The following is a 23,542-nucleotide window of genomic DNA, read 5'->3' on the forward strand; positions in this document are numbered from 1 at the left end:
TAAATGAAAAAATGTCAAAATAAAAGCTGTGTAATGTGTTATTGGTAAGATTGTCTCAAAAGCAAATACTTATTTAACATTGACACTGTAAACAAAATACCAGTAATGTGTGAACATTATAATCCAAGGTTATGAAATAAATTGTGTTTACAGTATACTATAGACCTAATTGCTTTAGAGTATGAAATAGTACTTGTGGTGATATTGTTGTAATTTCTGATAATTTTTGCGTTTTCCCCATTTTTTGAATTGTTGAATAATATATTTTACATTTGATTGACAAATTAATAATACCTGATTAAATCATCTGGTAGCACTTAGTCTCACTTATTTCTTGTTGTACAGTATTAGTATAGAGTATGATATGATGTTCTTTTGTTTTCATCCATAAGAATATTGTTTACACTTGTAGGTAAATATGTTGGTCTTTATTTCAGTTAAAAAGGAATTATGTGCTGAATGTGAAACAAAGCACCAGGGCCTGGCCTAAAGCAAAATTGTAATCAGACCAACTGAGCACATATTATTTAGAATAAGGTCCTTTGTAAGGCATTTATTTGAACATATGGCATAAAACATAGTCAATCATACCCTGTTTACTCTCAGCTTCACATTGAGCACAATACTTGAAATTACCTCCTCTAACTATGCTGTATCCTCACCATCATTAAATGCAGCATCTTCACAATCCACCAGGGGGAGATGTGAGGTTTTTGTCATCAATATCCACTTTCTCACGTTCTTGCATTCACCTGCCAATGCGCCCCTATATTGAATATGAGAATTTTTTATGAGGAAAAAAAAAATTCTCAAGACCTCCACCACAATTACAATGTAATTATGTGGATGAGAAAAATGTTCTAAATGTATACATCTACCTGTAAAATTACATTGTATATCCCAGGTTTTTTTTTTTTTTTTTGCTTTTATGTTTTCTTTTAGGACAATGTAACACTGTTCTGAGTGTGAATGAAGGGACATCAGAAATGTTCAAAATGTCTTTCTATACAATTAAAAATATTACCTGCTGTACCCTAGCGTGCAATGAAAGGGCGCAGTGACACCTTGCTGCCTATGCCAGAAATCCAGAGTATGGAAGCTATATGGAAGCATTGACAGCAGAATGAACCTGAACATAAGAGTACACACATTTTCTGTTAGGGGCAAAAGGGCAAGCTGTCATAAAGGGTGGACACTAACTCAAAAGGTTTAGTCTCTGTTGTGATGAGGGAGTGGCTGCATAATTTTTGCATGTTAAAACAAATACAATGGCAAGAAAAGTTTCTGCTAAAATAGCAGAAATGCAGTGGCAGCATAAAAAAAAACATTACAACACCATAGAAATGCTTATGTTTATTACAACAATTACTGTTTTTACAGTCCTCACAACAATTTATTGGTTTTCCCAGCCAGAATGAATTGATTGATGTTTTCTATTTTGAACTGTTTTCTACTTGTGTTTATATTGCCTTTCTGTTGCTTTTGGCCTACATCCGGGTTGCAGATCTTAGACATTAGTGACAACGCTTTGAAATAAACTTCCATGCAAAGTAAATGCCGCAGTAAGAATGGCATCTTAAGCAAATTATGATTTTACTGGGTTGCAAATAGATTTTCTTAAGGAAGATTATTGGTGTTATCATGATTGTTGTGGACTGCATTTAGAAAAAAAAATCCATGCACAGGAACATTTACATATCCTTGTCCTTGTGCCTTGAGGTGTTTCTTTTTCCCTCTGGCTAATCTCTGCATCTTTGCCCTCTACTAATTACTGCTGGCCTCTCTCTTTTCCTTCTCCCTGCTGGTGTCTCAAAAAGTGCCTGCTAATCGTATCAGTTTCTTTCCTCAGCACTTCACCAGGCATTTTCTACTTCCTTTTCCTTATTTCATTCAACATCTTCCTGGATGTTTCATCTGTGATTTTTCCTGTTACTTAGTTTTTCTGACACTCTATCATGCACAGCTGCCTGGAGAACAGCACTGAGACAGATGTGTATGAAGGACCTCAGCAAGCCTAAGCAATGAGGCACACCGACCCAGGTGTTCTCTCGATGTATATGTTAAGCCTCAAGACTACAGCAGCAGCAACCTGTCATTAAATTAAAAGCTCATTATTGAATTAATAGTGCAGTGGGACACTGATGCTCTGGGAATGGATTCAGTTCAGAGGCCACTGGTGAAGCAAATTGTTAGCTACCGGAGGGATTTGTCTAAAAGAGGCAGAGGCCTAACTTTCTGTTGCCTAATGTTTCAGAGGAGTTCTGGAATTTTAAATATGTGACCATAGAATTGTAAAGGCCCCGTTAGCATGCAGTGAATTTGATGTCATTGCTCCAGTCAGTATCAGAATTTCAATTGATTATGTACTTCCAGGACAAAATGTACACAAGTCAAGTTTGCTGAAACTATCTGAAAATAACAGAATGAAAAAATAAATAAAAACATGTTGGAGCTGTAATATGAAATATCATAAAGCTTTGCACCATGTTTCAAAAGGGCAATAATAATAATAATAATAATAGGGTTTTAGGGTCCATTTGTATGGTTTGAGTTTTTATTTGTATACACATGCACTTAGTTTAACCCTGCTGATTCAACGTTGGTGTCATTCTCACTGGCCTAATTAGTTCTTGTAACAATCAAAGAACAAAACAAGACTTAATTAGCAGCTCTCAATTAACAGCTTCACACCTGAGCCAGAGAATTGTACTCATGACTACACGTGTCTGTAAAACCTATTTGTAAATCCACTGTCGAGGGAAGCATACTCCTTGGATAATTCTCGGTGATCATGTTTGTTCCAAACATGAAAACAAACCAGTGGTGGACAAAAGTTAAAATGACTTAAGATATTGGAGTATAAGCACAAAATGGCGCTCCACATAAATATGTTAAATTGGATGCTAAGGTGCGTAACAAGTGCAGGATGTGAAAAAAGCAGGCAAATCAATGAACATATGTGTAGAATAGTAACAAACATCCAAAATCCTACGAGGAAGGTGCTGGAAAGAGTCATAAACAATGCAAATATTAGAATGACTTAATGTGGGAGAGTAACAGTGTGCGGACATCAAAAATAGCCAACTTACCCTGTCAATCAACGCTACTTGTGTACTGAAATGAGGGAGCTCACTAATGATGGTCAGATATGCTGACTAAGATTAACACAGCTGGAGCGTACTATGGTGACAATTACATTACATTACTTTTCGTTATTGTCATTACCCAGATGCTCTTATCCAGAGCAACTTACACAGGTTACAATTTGTACATGTTATCCATTTGTATAGCTGGATATTGTGGGTTAAGTACCTTGCCTGGGGGTACAGCAGCAGTGCCCCAGTGGGGAATCAAACCAGCAACCTTTAGGTCATGAGCCCTGCTACACTTCCACCCCCATGTTACAAGATGAAATTTTTGGGGCCATGTAAGTGTATTAGATGCCTAGAGGGATTATGGCCTTGAGCAGTTTTGTCCAATGTGCTAATTCTACCATACATATAGAAAATATTTTAATGCCTGTTGTTTTAAAATACAAAGAAAGTAGAGACATGCAGTGCCTTTTATATTTATTCACACACCTGACTAAATTAGAACACCAAATATGCTATATAAGGAAAAATCATAATCACAGAATACTGGCTATTAAAATGTAATATTCCAATCTTTATTATAATTCACAAAACAGGATTGTATTGTTTACAAATAATGGATTTTATTTCAGAAAGTAAAAGGGTCATATTTATTCACCCCCCTGTAATTCGCATTTTTAAGACCTCTGCTGGCATAGATTACACTGATCAGACACTCTGTAGTAATTTATGATGTTCTGGCACTTCTGAGAGACTTTTTTGGCAATTCCTCCTGTTGGAATTGCTTTAGGTCCTTCAGATCTTTTGATTGTTTGTTGGCTGTGTACTATTTCCTTGGTTGAAAGCTAGTGGTGTGACGGACCGTAGTTGATCTGTGATCCGTACAGATCGCCCCCACGGTTCGGCACACATGTGAACTGCGGATTAATTGCAAAGTTTAATCATAACAGTGTGAAATACAGTTTTACTGCCGCTGTTACTTTTTAAAGTAACAATTCCCTAAATCTCGATGCAGAGTTGCAGTGAAAAGATACAAGCGCCATTTTAAAAACCAGCAACTTTACAACCTTGCGAAGACAAAGGCCAAAACTGCTCACTCGTTCACTCACTCACAATTCAATTAATAATTTTCTGGATATAATTTTATCTTTGCAAGTTTATTTGAACATTTGTATGAACATCTTTGTGTCTAACTGTGCTAGCTAGCTAGCTAGCTAAGTGACTAGCTAGTTGCAACTGACATTAACCTGCAGGCTAGATAATACCACTACCTATCTAGCTATCACTAGCTAACTTAATGAAAGAACTAGCACCCAGCTTCATCTGTTCAAATTAGTTGAAACTAACGTTAGCTAGCTAGCTGGCAGTTAGTCCAACGATCAAGTGTAAAATGTATATACATATGCACTATATAGTGAATAGGGAGCAATTTTGGACACAGCCGAAGAACAGCAGAACAAGTCCTCGAAATTTACGTCGCCATCAAAGCTGTTGCAATATTACGTCAACTCGTGAGTACAGTGGTTCCTACACCACAGTGGAAATCATGGCTATTGCAAAAGTTCCTTGCCTGAAGCGTTCTTTAAGTTCTTTAAGTAATAAGTTGAAAGCAAAGTTATATTTGTCTGCCTTTTTTTTGCTGATCCAAAAAATGATCCAATCTGTGACTCAAAGACCGTGATACGATCTGAACCGTGAGTTTTGTGATTCGTTGCACCCCTATTGAAAGTGCAAACATTCAATTTGATTGAGGCCTGGAGATTGAGATGATTGGTCGAAAAGACTTATTTCGTCGTCAGTTCAACAAGTCCTTGTAGAATTGGATGAACACTTTTTATCATAGTTTTGTTGGAATATCCATTGTCCTGCCAGGTTTGATCCTTTTGGAGGTAACATGTTGGAGGTCATATCTCCCTCTATTTTAACAAGGGCTTTGGGACATATAAACGCAAAGTAATCAAAATATAGTAAACTGTCCACCATTTTTCACATTTGACATGGGTACTTTCTCAAAATAAGCCTCAGCGTTTTATGCCAAACTTACAGCTAATGAGCATGTCCAAAAACATCAATATTCATTTCATCTGATTGTGAAATATGCTTCCAGTTCTCATTCAGATGTGGCTTGGCGAATTCAGTTTTTCTTGTGTCTTTAAAAGAGGCTGCTTTCTTGCAACCCAGCCATGAAGCAACATTCATGAATACAAGACTGACCCTTTGTTTTTTTCCTCCGTTACAGTTAGGGTTAGCATTGGGGTCAGGTTAGGTAACTTCTAGATTAGACCAGTTATTGCCTTTGGATTTACGGTTACCTCCCAAACATGTCTCATGTTTTGCATCCTCTGTCTAGAAGGGTTGGCACTGTACCAGTAGCCTGACATGTATTTAAAATGGACATTGTGGTGCAAAGTGCTGGTTCCAGCTTTCTGTGAAGTTATAGTCATAATTTGACTTGTGGAGGTCATCGACCTCGTGTAGTCTCAGGAGAGTTCTCTGTTTTCAACCATGATAATGCATAATACAGATTTTATTTCACAGGGAAACAAAGTCTATGGATGCATCTATATAGTTCCAGAAGCTTCCAATGAACTTCCATAAACCGTGAATAAATAAGATCCTCATGTTTTCTGGATTAATATTCAGTATTTAATAATTTTCCCTGTGCTATTGAAATACCCCTTGTAAACATAAAAAAGCAAGCTGTGGATCATCCACATCAAGTCAAAAGACAGCAAAATGGTTTTTGCAATGGCCCTATAGAGTCACTTTACATAATTATTTCCCTAGGTTTATTACCATGTCACATGGTAATATAGAGAACCTCAGAGCAGGATATAAAAAGCTGGACACATATTTCTGTATGAACACTCTCATGGTGACCCATGCCGAGGAAGACGCCTGTGCAAAAAGAAAGTGTTGGTAATATTTTTTTATTATTCGAAGATTAAAGACTATATAACTGTATTTAAGACTATACATTTCTAGCACAACATACTGATATACAGAAAACCTATCTGCCATTCTTTACATAGGTGATTTTTGTTGGTGAGTATCTAATTATGCCATTTTTCTTGTCTTTACTAATGATATGTTAAGTAGCAATGCTTATCTTAGATGACCATTTTGTGTCATTGCATTGACTTTCTGCATCTGGTGTTATTTTCCAGACTGAAAACATTTACATCAAATCACACTTTGGACATGTCTGTCCAGCTCAGGAGTATTTTCAGAGCATTGATATGTTGCCACATGGTAAAATAAAATTATCTATGTTAATTGTTAAGTTATGCAAGTTCTAAATGATTCAAAGAAAGAGTGAAGAGTTTCAGCATTTCTAGTATTGATGGGGAAAGACCCACAGCTGGGGAGCATAACTACTGAAATGTCTCAGCCCAGCTGACTTGACAACACATTCGTGCCATCTTTAATCCGTCGATTTTTGAGCACAGATATCATGTTAGCAGATATCGTGCTACCAGCTCTTAAGGTTACAAAGGCCCTTGCACCTTTAAGGCCTTGCATGTAGTCATCACTACTTTATTAATGAGTACGATGTTTAATGGGCAGTCAGTAAAGCAATCTCAAGACAGGCGTGATGTGGTCAGACATGCAGGTGTGTGTGTGACAGCTGCATTTTGGACAAGATGTAACTGAAATTTATTATTTGGCAATCCAATAAACACAGTTGCAGTAGTCCACGCCAGATAAGGGAATGAAACACGACGTATGTGTCAGAGTTGGGTTCATATTTCCCATGTGACGCATAAGTGACGTATAAGGGGATATTGCCAAACACCATCATGGTAAATTAACTCCTGGCCATGTGCTATCATAAGTAGATGGAAAGTATTGTGCAATGCAAAAATGAAATGTTTTTCCAGCCTAGGTAAAATATGACATATGTTGCTGACTATGGGTTTTAAAGATGGGTGGCCTTTTAAAAAAAAAAAAAAAAGATGTGCATGCATTGACAAGATAATGGCAGCACAGTAGTTGGAATGCAAAATTCTTTATTCCTTTGAGTCCCCTCTGCCACAACATTGATACCGCTGTTATATCATAGATTGTTGCATATGTCATTCATCCCAGCATATCTGTCTCCATCCTCCATCCTTGGCAAGACCAGGGACATACTGCATTTCTATAACTCATTTGTTAAAGAGGTGATGGTGAATAACATTATAGATAGCTAAACGGTGGCATATTTTACACATATAATCCTGTATGATTTCAGAACAATCACACAGGATTATATGAGACACCACCAACCGCAGTCCTGAGTAATTAAGTTCATTTTATGTTTTATGTTTACATGTACAGGTCGAAGGAAGAGCAAGAGAAGAAATCTGCCATGGACTCCACCTCTATAAATACAACTTTTGTGCGCCCTCCCTTCTTTTTCATCAATGGTTTCTATAATATTCCTCATGTCAAATACTACTATATTTTCTTGTGCTTTGTTTTTGTGGTCACTGTGTTAGGGAACTCCTTTGTCATGTTCATTATATGCACAGAGCGCAGTTTTCACACCCCAAAGTATGTCGCTATTTTTAATTTAGCTGTAGCTGACTTGTGCGAAAGCACTGCTCTCATTCCTAACTTAATTGCGACATTTCTTTTTGACTCCCAGTACATCTCCTTTGATGCTTGCTTAGCCAATATGTTTTTTGTGTTTTTCTTCAGCAGTGTACAGTCTGTCACGCTCACTGTTCTGGCCTATGACAGATTTGTTGCAATCTGCTTACCGCTGAGATACCATGCCATTGTCACCATCACAACAATGGTTGTGATGATAACAGTGGTATGGGCATTCAATTTTGTGATTATCATTTCAACAGTAATTTTAATTACCAGGCTGTCCTTTTGTAAATCCATTGTGGTAAGCAGCTTTTTCTGTGATCATGGGCCCATGTATAGAATGGCTTGCAATGACAATTTTCCAAATAATGTCATGGCAAAGGTGAATACAGTGTTATATCTTTATATACCGTTGATTCTGATTGTCCTCTCCTATGTATTTATTACTTGTGCTCTGTTTAAAATTGCATCATGGGAAGGGCGATTAAAAGCATTGAAGACCTGCTCTTCCCACCTAATAATAGTGGCAATATTTTATCTCCCAATAATGGGCATCTACATGGCTGCAAATGTATCTGTTTCACTTCATCCTAATGCCAGGATAATAAACACATCACTTGCCTATGCCATTCCACCAATGATGAATCCAATTATTTATGTGCTGAATACAGAGGAGATCAAGGAATGCACAAAAAAGCTTTTCAAAAGGAAAAAGGTTGCTGCAACTGAAACAAACAATCAAATAAAGAAATGAATCTTAAGGAAAATAGGAACTCCACTGTCTACAGTACCTTGGCAGTGTTGTTACCCCTGTGTCAGATTAACTTTGTGGAAAAGAATGCCCAGCTGTATAAATGAGAATTATGTAAAAATGTAATGTTACCTCAGATGAGGTTATCTTCAAAGCATAATCTGTCATTTAAAACTGGAAACCAAATGATACTCTCATCTGAGCAGAATGTTTTGTATAATATTATTTTGCAGGTTTATAAAATGCTTTGCAGATAAGATAGATAAACTTTAGGTGGTAGATGCTTGTGATATTGTTATAACTTGTGTTCATTTTTGTCTGTGTGGGGTTTTTGTATTGATGAATAATGTACTTAATTTTGCTTGACAAACTTTCTGCTTTGTCTTTGAAGAAACTTAATGCTAACAGCTGTAGTTCTTGTTTTTGCTTGTTGGAGAATATTTTAAATACTTGAAGTAAATGGGTTTTTTTCAAATAACTGTTCTGCTCTATAATTCTATTAAATAATGTCAATTAAAATAATTCGGTTCCACCTGGTAAATAGCAAAGGCTTGAGGTTTAATTACCACACTTTCAGTGTTGTAGAACAACACTGTTGAGCGGTGGAATGGTACAGACGGGTAGATGTCTGTGATGATGAATCCTGACTCATTTACACATCTGCTCAGAAAATCAGTACATGCAAATAGCCAATGTGTTTCTTAATGCCATATGAGGTACACATTAGCAATCTGTGCAGTACTGTGGTCCACTTAGTTGGAAGGTTTAAAAAAACAAATAAAATCAGGCCTATGTAAAATATATAGCACCCTCCATATTTATTCATTCCACTGAAAAAACAGGAACAAAAACATGCTATCAATTTAAAAAAAAGTGCATGGGTTACTGGATAATTCATCTGATTTGTTTTATCGTTTTACTTTCATGTTAAAAAATGTAATTTCCTCGTTACTCAGAGGACAGTCATATTGTTCCCAATTAACAAGTTTAACTCCAGAAAACATGAGCGTCACATGAGTGTCACCCTCCATTCAGGCAGGGTAAGACGGGTTACATCAGCCAGGGTCCTCTCTTCACATTGCTACATAGCACCCTCTAGTGGCGCCGATGAGTTTCACAGTCAGAGGGGATTGCACTAGTAAGGGTGAGAGGGGCAAAAAATGAAATAAATGAGTATATAAAGTTGTCTATCTGTCTATTTAATTAGAGTGCATTTTATTAAACATCAACACTGAGTTTATTTGTATTTTTCACTTATAATATCTAAGCATTATAAGTCTACAATTAAATTTTCCATGGTAAATCATGGATACTTGGCAAATCATGTCTGACACAGTTGCTCAGCTCTTCATCATATTTTCAAGCATAAGTCAGTTCATGTTTTCCACAGAGACCAATAAGGGCTGGGGGAGAATGCATACATACTATACACATGCTGTATACACAATAAAACAGAATATATCATTTTACATTTTACATATACATTTACGCCGCACATAGTCATTTAGCAAACAAAAATATGAAACTGATATGTAGTGTCTATGTTCTGATTGACATGCTAACTCGATCCATGGATGAACAGGAACACCAACTAAACATATTTTTTTCATATAGGAATGTCAGTAATAATTCATTCATAATTAAAAATGTGAGGGCATTGTGAAAATGACTGCTCTGGGCTTTTCTGACCAGTAACCAGACTATAAACTCACCATTTTAAATAAAGCTGATTTTAACTTCATTAGTTTCTTTACTGTTTTGTTTTACATAATTTCTTTTCTTTTCTTATTTGTGTTTCAAGTGGCTAATCTTTTAGTGCAATGCAGGCATTTTCTTAAATGTACTAGTCTTTATTCGGTCAGCCCAAAACTAATAAGAAGGGTTGCTTGAGTCTTGTCTTATCTTGCCCTTTTAAAAATTAAAATGGCAATCTGAAGTAAATGTCCAAATTTCCTTATTTTTTCAGTGTTAATTTGTGTGCATATTCTCCAACTGTCAAAATATGCTTTCTTCAATGTTCTGTGGTGGTACTTTCAGTTTATCTGATTATGGTACTTGAAGCATGTTAGCGCCATCTAGTGGAATCCTTTAAATTCAATTGAGGTTAATTATTAAAATACCTAATTTATTTGAAGATTTAGAGTAAATCTATTGATGAAAATAAAATTTGAAAATAAATATATTTACCTGATGCTTGTATCCAGATAATCTTTAGCTGTGAGTTCTTTTTGGTGGATTATTATACTTTAGAAAGATAACTGCACACCTCAGACCTAACCCTAACACCATTTGCACCATTTATGCATTTAAAGCATAAAGTTTCTGCACTGTTACAAAAGAATGTTTTACATCATATCTTCCTGAAAACAGCAAGCCGTTCATCAGCAAGGAGAGAGCAACATGGGAAGACATTATTTTGTTAGTAGTTATTTTGCTATTTTTATTTCATTAATTGAAAAAGAAGGGCCGGAATATATCTCACTAACTTTGGTCCAAACGGTCCCGTCTATTAAAGGCAAAAATTAGTGGAAATTGCTCTTCACTCATCTTAAGACTGGCAGCTTACTGTAGGCCTATATACTGGCCAAAAAGAATGGCAAAGGATGTCAGACTGGAAAGTACGAAACTTCCTCATCTGCTACAATCCCACCACACCTCATTAATCTGTTCTGATTATAACTCTTTCAATCATCCCCTCTCTTCTTTGATATGATGTTAGTGACTTTATTCTGCTGTGATGCGTATGTGTATTTTTTGTATTGTTTTGGCGTGTCATAATATGTTGGCTCTATACTGCTGAATATGTTGTCACACGTTGGGTGTGTATGACCTATTCTAACCTTCCAGAGACAGAATATGGAAACTACCTTATGGTTTATGGCTTATTATAGTGCAATATAACAAATGATTTATGTGGAGTAAGCAAAATTAATGACAAACCCTAAACCAAATATCCATGTTCATTTTTAGCTTTACCTGTTATGAATAGCTAATATTCACTGAACAAGTAAGCACTGAATATCCGAGTGGTTTATTCGAGTCGAATGATTATTCCAGGGACAATGGAATTACTTTTTACGTTTTTCTGAAGTCCATCAAAGTAATGAACTATTTCAATTTTATTTTTGGAATGCTATTTTGGCATTTTGCAACATATTAGTGACGTGTACATTTTGGTAGACCAATACATACCGATGTGGCAATGAGATTACCTTTTTTATTTATTTGTTTTTCTAAAACCTTTGTGATTTCCGTGCTGGAGTGTCTACCTCCAGCTACGAGGCAGGTGCGAGCTTTCCTGCAAATTGGTGCTAATCGCTGACACCTGTGCTGCGCATTTTTAAAGGGCGGTGACGTTCAGAAAAATCTCTCTCGACTACCCCCGACGCTCCATCTAATTCCCATTCAGGGTTTACTCGCTTTTTGTAGTTATTCTCTGTCGTCTTTTGTATATGGTAAACTCGCGGGCGGTATCTTACCCTTGTTTTATTTCGTTATGTTGTAGGTGGGGAAGATCCTAGGTCCGACGCCCTATTGTAGGGTGGCCCACACACGTTTTTTCTTGCTTCGTTAATTTGCCGTCCCGCTTGAGTTGATCCAGGTTAAACGAATCGTTTTCCGGTAACTGGTTTGGTAGCATCTTTTGTTCTTTTGTTATGGATTTGGGATTTGTTTCCCCGTTATCGGAACGCGGGCGACTTCTGGGCAATAACACGTTATCAAGGGTGAAGTTTAATTGCCCAGCGATGCAGTTAAATCTTACTTTTTTTAAAACGTTTTTCATTTTTTTTTTTTTACACGAGAAACGATAACGTCTGAAATGTCAGAGCTGAAATTTGCTGAGCTCACTCACGTAGTTTTTCACAAATGTATACAGCTGAAATCAATAGTCAGTTTTTTTTTCTGTCATAGCAATACAAGTCAGGCCCTAATATAAAATGTAGGTTGAAAGGAGACTCTCAGATCTGCAAATGATCATACAAATCTAGATGAATTGCATTATGGCATCTCTTGATCTCAAAGTCCCCTTACAGTGAAAGGGATGGCTTACCTCAGCCACCACCAATGTGTAGCTCCTGTGTGGTAAAACTAACTGCGTGACATTTGACTTTCAAACATTCGTCTCACCCCACAATGTGGTCATTTGTTCCATATGTTTGAGTGCCAGCTAGATTCATTATAATAATTTTCATATGTCTCTGAGCCCCCACGATATCACAAATATTATCAATCTCAATTAAATAGCACTTTGGGGCTGAGTGCTCAGATGTGGTTAACCGGTGAGGAAAATATTAATAATCATTGTTTGTGGGTGTTGTGTCATATACACAAGCAAAATGAATCTAAAAGGAGTAGACTGTACAATATTGCATAATCACCACAACTACTACTAGTACTACAACAATTATTACTACCACAAAGACTTCTATGAATTCTGCATTGACTGCTGTTGTTAACAGCTGTATAATGTTGCTAGTTATAGTTTTCTGCAGCTAGATGGTAGGGTAGGAATACACTCATCGGTGACTTCTCTGTTGCAGTGTTGAGAAATGCAGGATCGGAATAATCAGTCTGGATATTAAATTTGCCTAAATAAAAGTTGGCAAACTGCTGTAGGATTTGCATAAAATTTAAAGTAAATCTTTTTCAGATGCTGTTTTGAGTCAGCTAGAGTGTATGGCAGTGGTTAAAAACTGACTCCTCAGTGGAGAGCTCCAGCTCTGAAAATAAGGTGACAGTATTGTGGATCATCAGCTGTTATATTCAGAGGCTATATAACAGGCATTGCATGTGAACTTTGCCTCTATGACCCAACACCCACAAACTGAAGCCATCTGCTCTTACCCCGCTTCTCCACTGAATAAGTGTGAATGTTGCTTTCAAAGTATGGAATACATCATCAGTAAATGTAAAATTGACTCTACAATAGTGGTACAAAGTCTACATATATTTCTGCATCACTGGCAGTTCTCTTGTGTACTTCAAAAAAGAACTCCAACTCATCTCTTTTTAATATTTCGGTCATTTCAGGATATAGAAACATTTTTCTTTTTTTCTTGTGTACCAGAAATATGAGTCTCATGTTTTTTCCTGTATTATAACAAATATGAACTGATTTGTTTACAATAACCTAATTGTATATGTAGGTGTTTTTGTATTTTATTACTTATTTAAATCCTCATTGTTGTGATCTGTAGTGTGTGTGTGGATAACTATTACAGAACCTCAGTAACCTTCCTAAAACTCCAAAATATAATAATATATATGGCAGGATGCATAAGGATAAACTTAGGGGTTTATCAGGAGTATCCCAGCATAAAGCCAAACACTGTAACATTTCTACTTCTGGAAAGTAGGAATTTGTTTTACTTAACTGCTGTAATAATAAAAAGAAATTAACACCACCAGTGAATATGAAGACATGGAATTATTGAATCATATTTCACCTCCGGTTGTTTACCTGTTTACCTTATTTTAGAGTCTATACTGTATGAGATGTCCTATGCCACAAGGAACACCTGATTCTGGTACGCATTTCTCTTTGCATGGACTCTCAAGAGACAAAAATATCAGGCAGACTGGATGAATCAAACAAATTTTATTCAGCACTGTGCCCATAGAAACTGCATAGACACAGAAACACAACAAACTTCAATATGAAAAGGTAATATACACAGCAAAAGACAGAAAGATGTTTAAATAATACTAGCTGTGAGGAAAATATAATTAAAAAATGCAATGGCTGTAGCAAGCCCTGTACCAAAATACACAGTATATTTGTAGCAAAATATAGATACCTCTGGTTAAAAAAATCAAACAAATTAAAACTGCATTTCATCTTAAACCCAATTCAATGAAATAACCTAAAATATATCAAAACAATAGATAATACAGAATGAAAACAAATGGCAATAACACCTCAATTATCATTGTATATGTCTTCAGGAAGTATTTAGAGCTTTATAGTCACCCGCAGCTGTCAGTTTCATGGTTTCATCCTTTATTATTTAACTCGATGGCCACCTTTTGCCGTCCAATCAGCTTCATAATTTTTTCCCTCACCTCCTCTGTCTTCAGACTGTAGATTATGGGGTTCAGCATGGGCGGCACGGTGACGAACACGGTCATAATGGCCGTCAGCATGTCGATGGACAGCTTCAGGCGGAAGGCTCCCAGCAAGTATGCCAGGATGACGGGCAGGTAGTAAACCAAGACCAGGATCAGGTGCGTCAGGCAGGTGGTGAAGGCCTTCCGACGCTGCTCCGCCGAGGCCACCTTCAGCACCACCACCACCACAGTGGCGTAGGTGAGGAAGATGAAGGCCAGGGGGCCCAGGAGGGTGCAGAGTGTTTTGGCTTTGGCCAGGTTGCGGTTGTAGGAGATGTCGGCACAGGCCAGAATGTAGACGGGGCCGTGCTCACAGCAGCAGCTCTGGACGACCCTGGAGGCGCAGTAGGGCAATCGAGCGGCCAGGAGCACGGGGAAAATATCTAAAAGAAACACCAAGACCCATATTCCCACCAGGATGAGGAACATCCGCAAGTTTGTGTTAATGCTGGTGTAACGAAGAGGAAGGCAAATGGCAACCAGGCGGTCATAAGCTAACACAGCCAGAGAGAAGGACTCCATGTCACCAAAGAAATGCAGGAAGAACATCTGAGAAAAGCATGTCCCAAAGGAAACGTAGTTCATATTGAATATAAAAACTGGTACCATTTGAGGGATTACAACACTGTTCATTGAGATGTCCACCACAGCCAAGTTGCATACCGCAAGGTATTTGGGATTGTGCAGGCTGGGGTTCAAGAATAAAATGGCCAGCAGCACAAGGTTACCCACCAATGTGATAATGTAAATGATGGATAGGATGAGGATGAGGTAGTTCTTGTAGTCCAGGGTGTCGAATGCGATGATGTAAAACCCATTGTCTGCGGAGCCAGTGCCATTGGTGGAGCTGAAAGAACTCATTTGAAAGAGGTTTTAATCTGTTAAAGAAAAGTATGACAAACACTGTGAAATGAGATCAGCTGAATAAACGAGAGGTAAAAAAGGATGATATAGGCTTACATCAACCAAATCCATATCGCAGTAATAAGTAGAAGGTCTTGTAACCCAAGGGTTGCCAGTTTGGTTCCTAAGTGGGACACTGTCATTGTACCCTGAATTGCCTTGGTGAACATTCAGATGTATAAATGAATAACCTATACAAATTGAAAGCTGAGTTGGTCTAATAAGAGTGTAAAGCATGTGTAAGGCACAGTAAGTAGATTCATAAATAATTTTATCAAAGAACAGGCAATGTGCAGCCAGTCATTTTGAATGTCTAAATTTGAATCAGATTCATGATCAAAAATATGTAAATTACAGTTCTGAAAAGATTATGTCCATTACTACTTGTTGCTTACATTTGTGCTTAAGCTATGCTTTTATTTTACCACTAACATAATCAAATTTAAGATGTTTCAATGCAACATCAACATCAGTCATAATAAGTGCCATTTAAAGTTATAATAAATTTTGGCTACATTCATAGAAATACAATGTTTGATTTTGATTGGTCTGTTTCTTTTAAGCAGTCAATGACTGAAAAGTCTAAACGAACTAACAAAGTAATTTAATTTCCAATAGTGCCTTTATTTTCCTGTATGTCTCTGTAACTGCTGTGAATATGGCATCTTATCAGCGTTACCTTCTAGCTCCAGACGGCCAAGTAATCTTAATGCCAGTTGGTAAGCAGTCAGGGAATCCCGTCTTTTTAAAGAGTGAGGAGCAGAAGAAAAAATTAAGTCGTTTGGGTATAATTAAGGTTTGCAAATGCCTTAAATTATCCTTGGTGTCTTCCAAGCTGCTCTCATTAAAGATAAATTTATCTCTCAAGTCAACAAATAAGCGCCTAATCATCTCTTTGTACGGCTGTAATTGTGTAATGTGTTTTTCTCCTCTACAATCTCTTATTGTTTTGTTTTTCATCTCCCTGCAGTTATGGCCATTAATCAACCCTTAATGAGTTAAGCAGCTCAGAATCTCTGCAGGTCAGCATTCAGTTTGTTTAGTTATGGGCAAATTTTTCAGCTGAATAAACGTAACTGTCACTACTTCAGTTGAAACTAACTTTAACACTGGGGCCTCTACGAGACCCAGCTTGACCCTTTCTGCCTGCAAAATTCTGTTCCTGCTAAATTCTGGTAAATTCTAAATTCTGCTAAGCATGTCAGCCTGTCAGCATTCCAATGACACTTTTCACAATACAGTAACATTGCTATATGACTTTGTGAGAGTGTTATGTGCTGTGCATTTATTTATTCATTCATTCATTTATTTGTTTGTTTGTTTGTTTGTTATTATAGGTTTTACTATCTTTATGCTGTTTTAATGTTTCTCAGATTGTCCCATTTTATTCTTCTTGTACTTGTTTTTTGGAAAGCTGAATGTTGAGCACAATGTATGATAAGCTCTGTATAAATGAAATAAATACTTATTAGAGGGCTGTCTCCACTTTTTGAATTCAACCTGAATAAAATTTAACACAGATCATTTTTAACAAATTTAACACAGTTATCATTTTAATATACTCTAAAAATGTTTTTATATTTAGTGCTTTCATTTTTAGCATACATAAGTGCAGTTGTTTCCAGGGAAACAGGGCACTGGAAATATCAACCACATGATACTTTGTCAGCCTTTATGTTCAGACCATGATCAAATTTAATTTTAATATGCCATAAAATAGATTTGTTTAAAATAGAATTAAAGGCCACAGATTCTACAGTGTCAAGGGACAAGGTCTCAATCAACCTAAATACAGTTTCTTAAACTACAGGCTGACACATACTTGGCAAGGTAAGACAGTATGATTTATAGACCAAGTTAAAATGACGTGCCCTTGGAAGTATATTAGTAATAAAAGAAGAGAGTTTTAAAAAATAAAAAATTACGTTCTTTTAAGGGAGGGCTAGTGGATTACCTACATTGTTTTTGCTTTGAATTAGAAAGTCTAGCTATCAATGGTTCATTGTTTCATTATTGTGTATTTAGTGTTTGAACATGTGTGTGCACACGAGCGCGCATGTCGGAGTCAGAATAGACTTTATTGTCATTGCACGGTGGGGGTGCAACGAAAATTGTGGGTGGTCTGCAACAGCAGCGCACTGAGGAACATTTATGTAAACACAATAAATGTTGTGTGTGTGTGTGAAAATACTAAATGTGTTCATCAGCAATGATGAGGCGATGAATTCCACACGCACATCATCTGGTACCATAGACAGAAGACTCAGTGACTCATCTGAAAAGCCAGCCCAGGTTACTAACAAGAGACTGTCAAGGAGACATGCTGACTGGGTGCAATGATGTCACAGGCATGAGCTGGCAGTTTCATTTTTTTTGACAGTACAGATGATCTCTGCTGTCATTGAAATTAAATTCCCAGCTCATCCCTGTGACATTATTGCATCCAGCAGACTCATCAGCCTAAGATCTACCTGACAGGTTATTTTTATATTAAACTAGGATATACTTTGATATATGAACCTGGACAGAGTTATAGCTCAGGCTGGTAGGGCTGGGGAAGAGAGGGGATGGTGACACTACTATGGGCATAGGGCAGATGGAAGTATATTATTTAAAGGAAGAAAAAAAACTGTTGGGCAAGTTTAGCAGTCACAGAGATATGAAATGTTCTTTCCCAAACTTGTCACAAAATTTTTGACTGTACATAACTGCACCATAATATTGATGGTAATGATACTTGTGATTCATTTATTTGACAACATATTCATTTTCATTTTCAAAGTATTTTTCAATGTCAGTGAACAAATATAAAAATAAACATTGATCTTCAAGTTGTCCTTATTTATTTCAGTCTTTTTGGTAAAAAATAACCCATTATTTCACATTCAGCTATCTATAATTGTATGCCATACATACGTACTGCCAGTTTTTATGTACATGCACACAGTGTAGAACTGAATGTCATTTGTCAAAGTGTTGCATGCATAAAACTGCTCATTTGCATGTGCCTGCAGACAATGATCTGGTCATCATTTGACCTTTGAATATATAAAGGATGGCATAATATGTTGTTTTAGTCACCATTGTTTAATAATGCAATGGCAAATTTATCAGTAAGGTTTATCAGTGAGTAAAATGTGTGTGATTCATGAAGTCAGTTGCATCCTGAAGTACAACTGTATAGAATTATGTCTGTAGCACAGATCATTTATTGCTGAGTCATCCCTTCCAGTTCAAACACTCATGTTGTGCCATGTGCCTGAGCTTCTCTTATGATTTCTTTCTATTTTTTTCCTACATCTCTGCTTGGAGTTGTAGTCGCTGTGCAGTCTAATGTAATGTAATTGCATGTAGGCTGTATGAATTGCATCACTACATTTTTCCAATCTAATATTATCTAAGAAATACTATAACAGGTTTAGAGATGTCAGTTTGCCAATTTCATCTGAAAGTGTCTATATTTATTAAAATACATACTACAACTAATTAATTAACTTAATAATTTAAATTCCACTACAGTCATGCACCCATGATACAAAGCAGAAAATACTATGAATAATACTTGATTTATCATACATCAGTGCTACAAAAAAGCAGTGATAATGATATAATATAATGCTGTCAATATTGTGGTGGCCTGTTTTGCACCTGTGTGGTCAGTATTGAGTAAGGAGGAAGTAAACTGAGATTTTACTGATATCATTCATGACAGATTTAATTTGAGTTAATTGGAATTCATACATGAGTTTTTTATTTTTAAAATATTTCGATGATTGGTGTACACAAGGTACCATTTGCCTTGCCGGGCTTATTTATCCGTGCTTGGTGTATCCAACCGGACACTGCCTCTGGGTTTTATTCTCAGAACCACCTTATGTTTCTTTGAAAGCAGTAGTACAGGTCCACTAGCTGGTCAAGAGTGCAGCATGCACCTGCAAATAGGGAGACCCTGATACACAGGTGTGTGTGTGTGTCCTGCTAGCAGACCACTCTCTCCATCCTGTGAGGTAGAGAGTGTGTTTTCTCCCCTCCCCTCCTGCCGGGATTCATTAGCCATGCTCCGCAGAGCGTAAAAAAGGACCCCGCAGGGGGGCTGCTGACGACACCCCACTGCAGTAAACAAAACACAGTCATTAGCCTAATGAGCAACAACTAGAAACTGGAAATAGAAAAAAACATTGCTGTCGCTACAATAAACAAGAGGTTGGAAAGGGCTGTTTTTCGCGATAATGAGACTCCAGGCGATCAGCGCCGGGGGGGTCTCGCCGGCGACGTTTCGTAAGCGAAGCGCGTGGCCAATCAGGTGCGGTTTACAGTGACACAACTGTGCCGTTTAACGTTTAGTGTGTACTGTTGCGGCACCAGTCTGAAGCTGCTAACCTGTGACAGCAGGTGGAGAATGCGGGGAAAGAGCTGCAGGGAAGAGGGGCGATTCTTTTTAGCACTAGCACACCGAGCTCTCAACATCAGTCTTATTCTGCTCATTTGCTGTATTGCACTTTTCATAAATAGACCTAGCAGAGCACAGCCACAGATTTAGACGAAAGAGGCAGACTCATCATTTACAATGCTGTCTGCTGTTTTCTGCCCCCCAGCTGTGTTCTTGTATTTGACTTTGTCTGATCTGGGTGAGTCAGTATATTTGTGAAGGTAATTCACCTACACACACACATACACACACACACATACACACATACACACATGCATACACACACAAATACACACACACATACATGACTGACAAACTCATACATACACATAGGTGTTCACACACACACAAATACACACACATGCAGGTGCACGCATGCACGCACACATATACATATACATACACACACACACACGCACACACATACATACATATACACGTACACACATGCTGCACACACACATATACATACACACATACACACACACACATACACACATGCTGCACACACACACACACACATGCTGCACACGCACACACACACACACACACACATACACACATGCTGCACACACATACACACACACATACACACATGCTGCACACACACACACACACACACATACACACATTCTGCGCACACACACACACACACACTCAAATATTTGCTATTCTCAACCCCACCTACCTTTAGGTTTTATTCCCTGATTGGTGACTGCTGAAGCATCCCTTTCCTTTTGTCTCCTTTATCATAGTTAGATAGACAGCAGCATTAGCATACAGCACCAGCATGATACACTCTGGCAATCCCCACAATCCCCCCCACTTATGTATGTCAAGCACACACAGACTATTGATTTCCACTCACTGTCAAGCTAAATTAGGTTTTATGTTGGCAGGGCTTTATTTTAAGGTATGCTTTCTACCTGGTAATTAACACTGAAGTACCTGGTAAGAATTTCTTCAACTTACTGGTGCAAAATTGTAAGACATACTGATGAAACTATTGAGTAATTATTTGTTAATGACAATACTGTTACTAATATATTTACAAGAAAGTATTTGCTACTTGAAGAAATTCTTGTAAAACTAACATGTAAGCATATGGTAAGATCTTCACTGGAAATTACTGACTGACTTTTAATATATGAAGAACTGATCTTACTATACTATGCAATCTCACAGGAAACTGACTATAAAATAATATGATACTTGTATATATCATAACAATTACACATTTGCATTGTGCAAATGTTTGTAAAGCTCATATGGGGGGTTTTTGCATGCAAGTTACTTGTGAAGTAATTGGCAATTTCTATTTAATTTCATAGCGAATGGATTGTAATATTTGGCATGAACACAAAAATAGAACTAATTTCCAAACCAGCTACTGGTAATCATAAAATCAACATCATGTTCAGCAGCTTACATATGTCAAAATTCAAAATTACCTTATTAAATCTTCTCCTTTTCAGTAACAAAAACAGCACACTCAGTAAATAAAGGTCCATACCACTACTATTGCTGCTGCGATATAATAATAATAATAATAATAATCACACAGTATGTAATGTTCAGAAGTTTTATATGGTGAATAATATGAGTACAAGTAAACAAATAAATGTTGGCCTGTACCTATTGAATTTCCTCCCTGAATTTTTCATGGATCATTGCCACAGATCCCCTTTAATGATCTGAAACGCAACAACTGAGTACCTTCCCCCAGACGAAGAAAGGTAGCGCGCCATCTCTTACTCACACCCAAAATCTGAAGAGAGTAAGGTCAGAGTTCACCTCTCTGACCACTATGCTACACTGGTACTGCCAAAGGAAGAGCAGATGTCTGAAGTATCATACTCAAAGGTACAACAATAGCATCAACGTTTAGGGTTCAAACCACCAGCTGCTGCCCTATGAACTCTGTGCTTTAACACTCTGATTAACCAATGAAAAATGACTTTAGTTTTCTTTGTATTGTCATAATATAACATACAAACAAGATGCTCCATAAAATAGCTGGTTATGATTATTGGTATAAGGAGTGTCACTGGGTTTTATTTTCACTTGTCATCAATTTATTATTTATATGCCAGATCCATTTTTCCCATGGCAATAGGCCAAATGGAACAGTAGTGAAAAAGTACAATAATCATGCCAAAATAAATTAAAAAAGGAATATGGCACTAGTCCATGAAAATTCAAATTATGCAATGCATTTCCAATATTTTGTCTACCCCTGTAAATGCAGTATGCAGCTTTAACAATATTATTATTTATATTATTTGGATAGGTCCTAAAACAGAACCCTGTTGAACTGTTGCCACTTTCAAGAAAATCTAACTCATCATAAATGAACTAGACTTACATACAGTAGCAGAGTGTTCAGTATTATGTCAGTAGCTTGAAATCTAATCTATCAAACACTTTGAGGAATCTATACGTAACCGGACAAAGCACTCTACTTATTATATTCAACAGAATTAATCCCTTTTCATCACAGTAGTTACTGCACTACTAAGGGGCAGGCTCATAATCCAAAGGTGGTCAGTTCAGTTTGCAGGTGCAACACTGTTTTATATCCTTGAGTACTTGACCTGAATTGATTCAGTAAATAACCAGTTGTATAAATGGATGATGCTAGCTATTTGTGAGCTAAGTCACTCTAAATAAGGGTGTCTGTGAAACAAATATGTAATATAAATTGCAAACAGATGAAACAGAATTATGAAAAAAGTAAAATGGATATAGGATGTGTAGCAGAATGCTGCATTTTCATTTATTTTTGGTGTCACTTAAAAGATTAAATGGTGAGGGGAAAATATGTTTTACAAATACATGTGTTACCTATCCTCTCCACTGTCATTAAAGTTTGTGTTAAGTCATTCCTAACATCTGTGTGCCTACTGCTTCCATCTCTGTTTGACAACATCAAGTGTTTACAAGCCAGCCAGCAGTCAAATCAAAGTTATTAGACACGACCTCTTGGCACGTGGGCATCGGCCTCCATTTTCATTTCAATGCTTCAATCGGCACAGAAATTCTCAGCAAGGACCAATTAATTATATCTGCAAATGTACTCTGAAGCGGAGGGCTTTACAGGCCTGCTGCCTTCCTTCAGTTTTAGTCACAGTGCTGATGAATTTAATTCAATCTCTAGTGTAATTACATTAGAGATATGTCTCCAGTCATTTTGCAGTTTATTAGCAGTAACAAGGCTGCCATCAGTAATGGGAAATTGTGGCGTCCGCCTGCCAAAGGGTAGAACATGCTTAAGTGCTCACGCTGTGCGTGAGGCAATTAAATCCAAGTGGCACGGGGAAAGCCTTTTCTAAAATGCTTTAGTACAGACGTTCTAACCCAGTCCAGGTTCTTCAACTGCATGGGCTGCAATATGATGTAACAATCATATGATGATGTAACAGCCATGCACCAATGTGAAGAGGTGGTTTGAGAGCTTGTGACAGGTTGCCATTTGAACCCCTAGTGGGAGACCCCTGCTGTACCCTTGGGGACATTACGTAACCCTCATAGCTTCAGAAAAATATGCTGGTGCATTACATGTTAAAATGTATGCTAACTAAGTTGCCCTGGTTAATTGCATTTGCCTGGCAAATGAGTAATTAAAATAACATATAACAAAATAACAAATAACAAATTAAATGTGGATGGCACTCACAGCAA

General features: G+C 37.2%; 2 protein-coding genes across 2 annotated transcripts; one reads left to right on the forward strand and one right to left on the reverse strand.

The window, feature by feature from the left end:
* Positions 1–7,425: 7,425 nt before the first annotated feature.
* LOC118783761 (olfactory receptor 52E4-like) lies at positions 7,426–8,424 on the forward strand. Its single transcript, XM_036537716.1, has one exon. It carries the CDS (start codon positions 7,444–7,446, stop codon positions 8,422–8,424), a length of 981 nt encoding a protein of 326 aa, XP_036393609.1. The 5' UTR covers positions 7,426–7,443.
* A 5,991-nt stretch (positions 8,425–14,415) lies between these two features.
* Positions 14,416–20,182, reverse strand: or107-1 (odorant receptor, family D, subfamily 107, member 1). The gene is made up of 2 exons (XM_036537717.1): positions 20,166–20,182; positions 14,416–15,376 (listed from the first exon to the last, which is right to left on the reverse strand). Exons 1-2 carry the CDS (start codon positions 20,180–20,182, stop codon positions 14,416–14,418), a joined length of 978 nt encoding a protein of 325 aa, XP_036393610.1.
* Positions 20,183–23,542: the final 3,360 nt, after the last annotated feature.

The sequence above is a fragment of the Megalops cyprinoides genome, chromosome 9 (genome assembly GCF_013368585.1).
Source record: "Megalops cyprinoides isolate fMegCyp1 chromosome 9, fMegCyp1.pri, whole genome shotgun sequence".
In the NCBI taxonomy this organism is placed as follows: Eukaryota; Metazoa; Chordata; class Actinopteri; order Elopiformes; family Megalopidae; genus Megalops; species Megalops cyprinoides.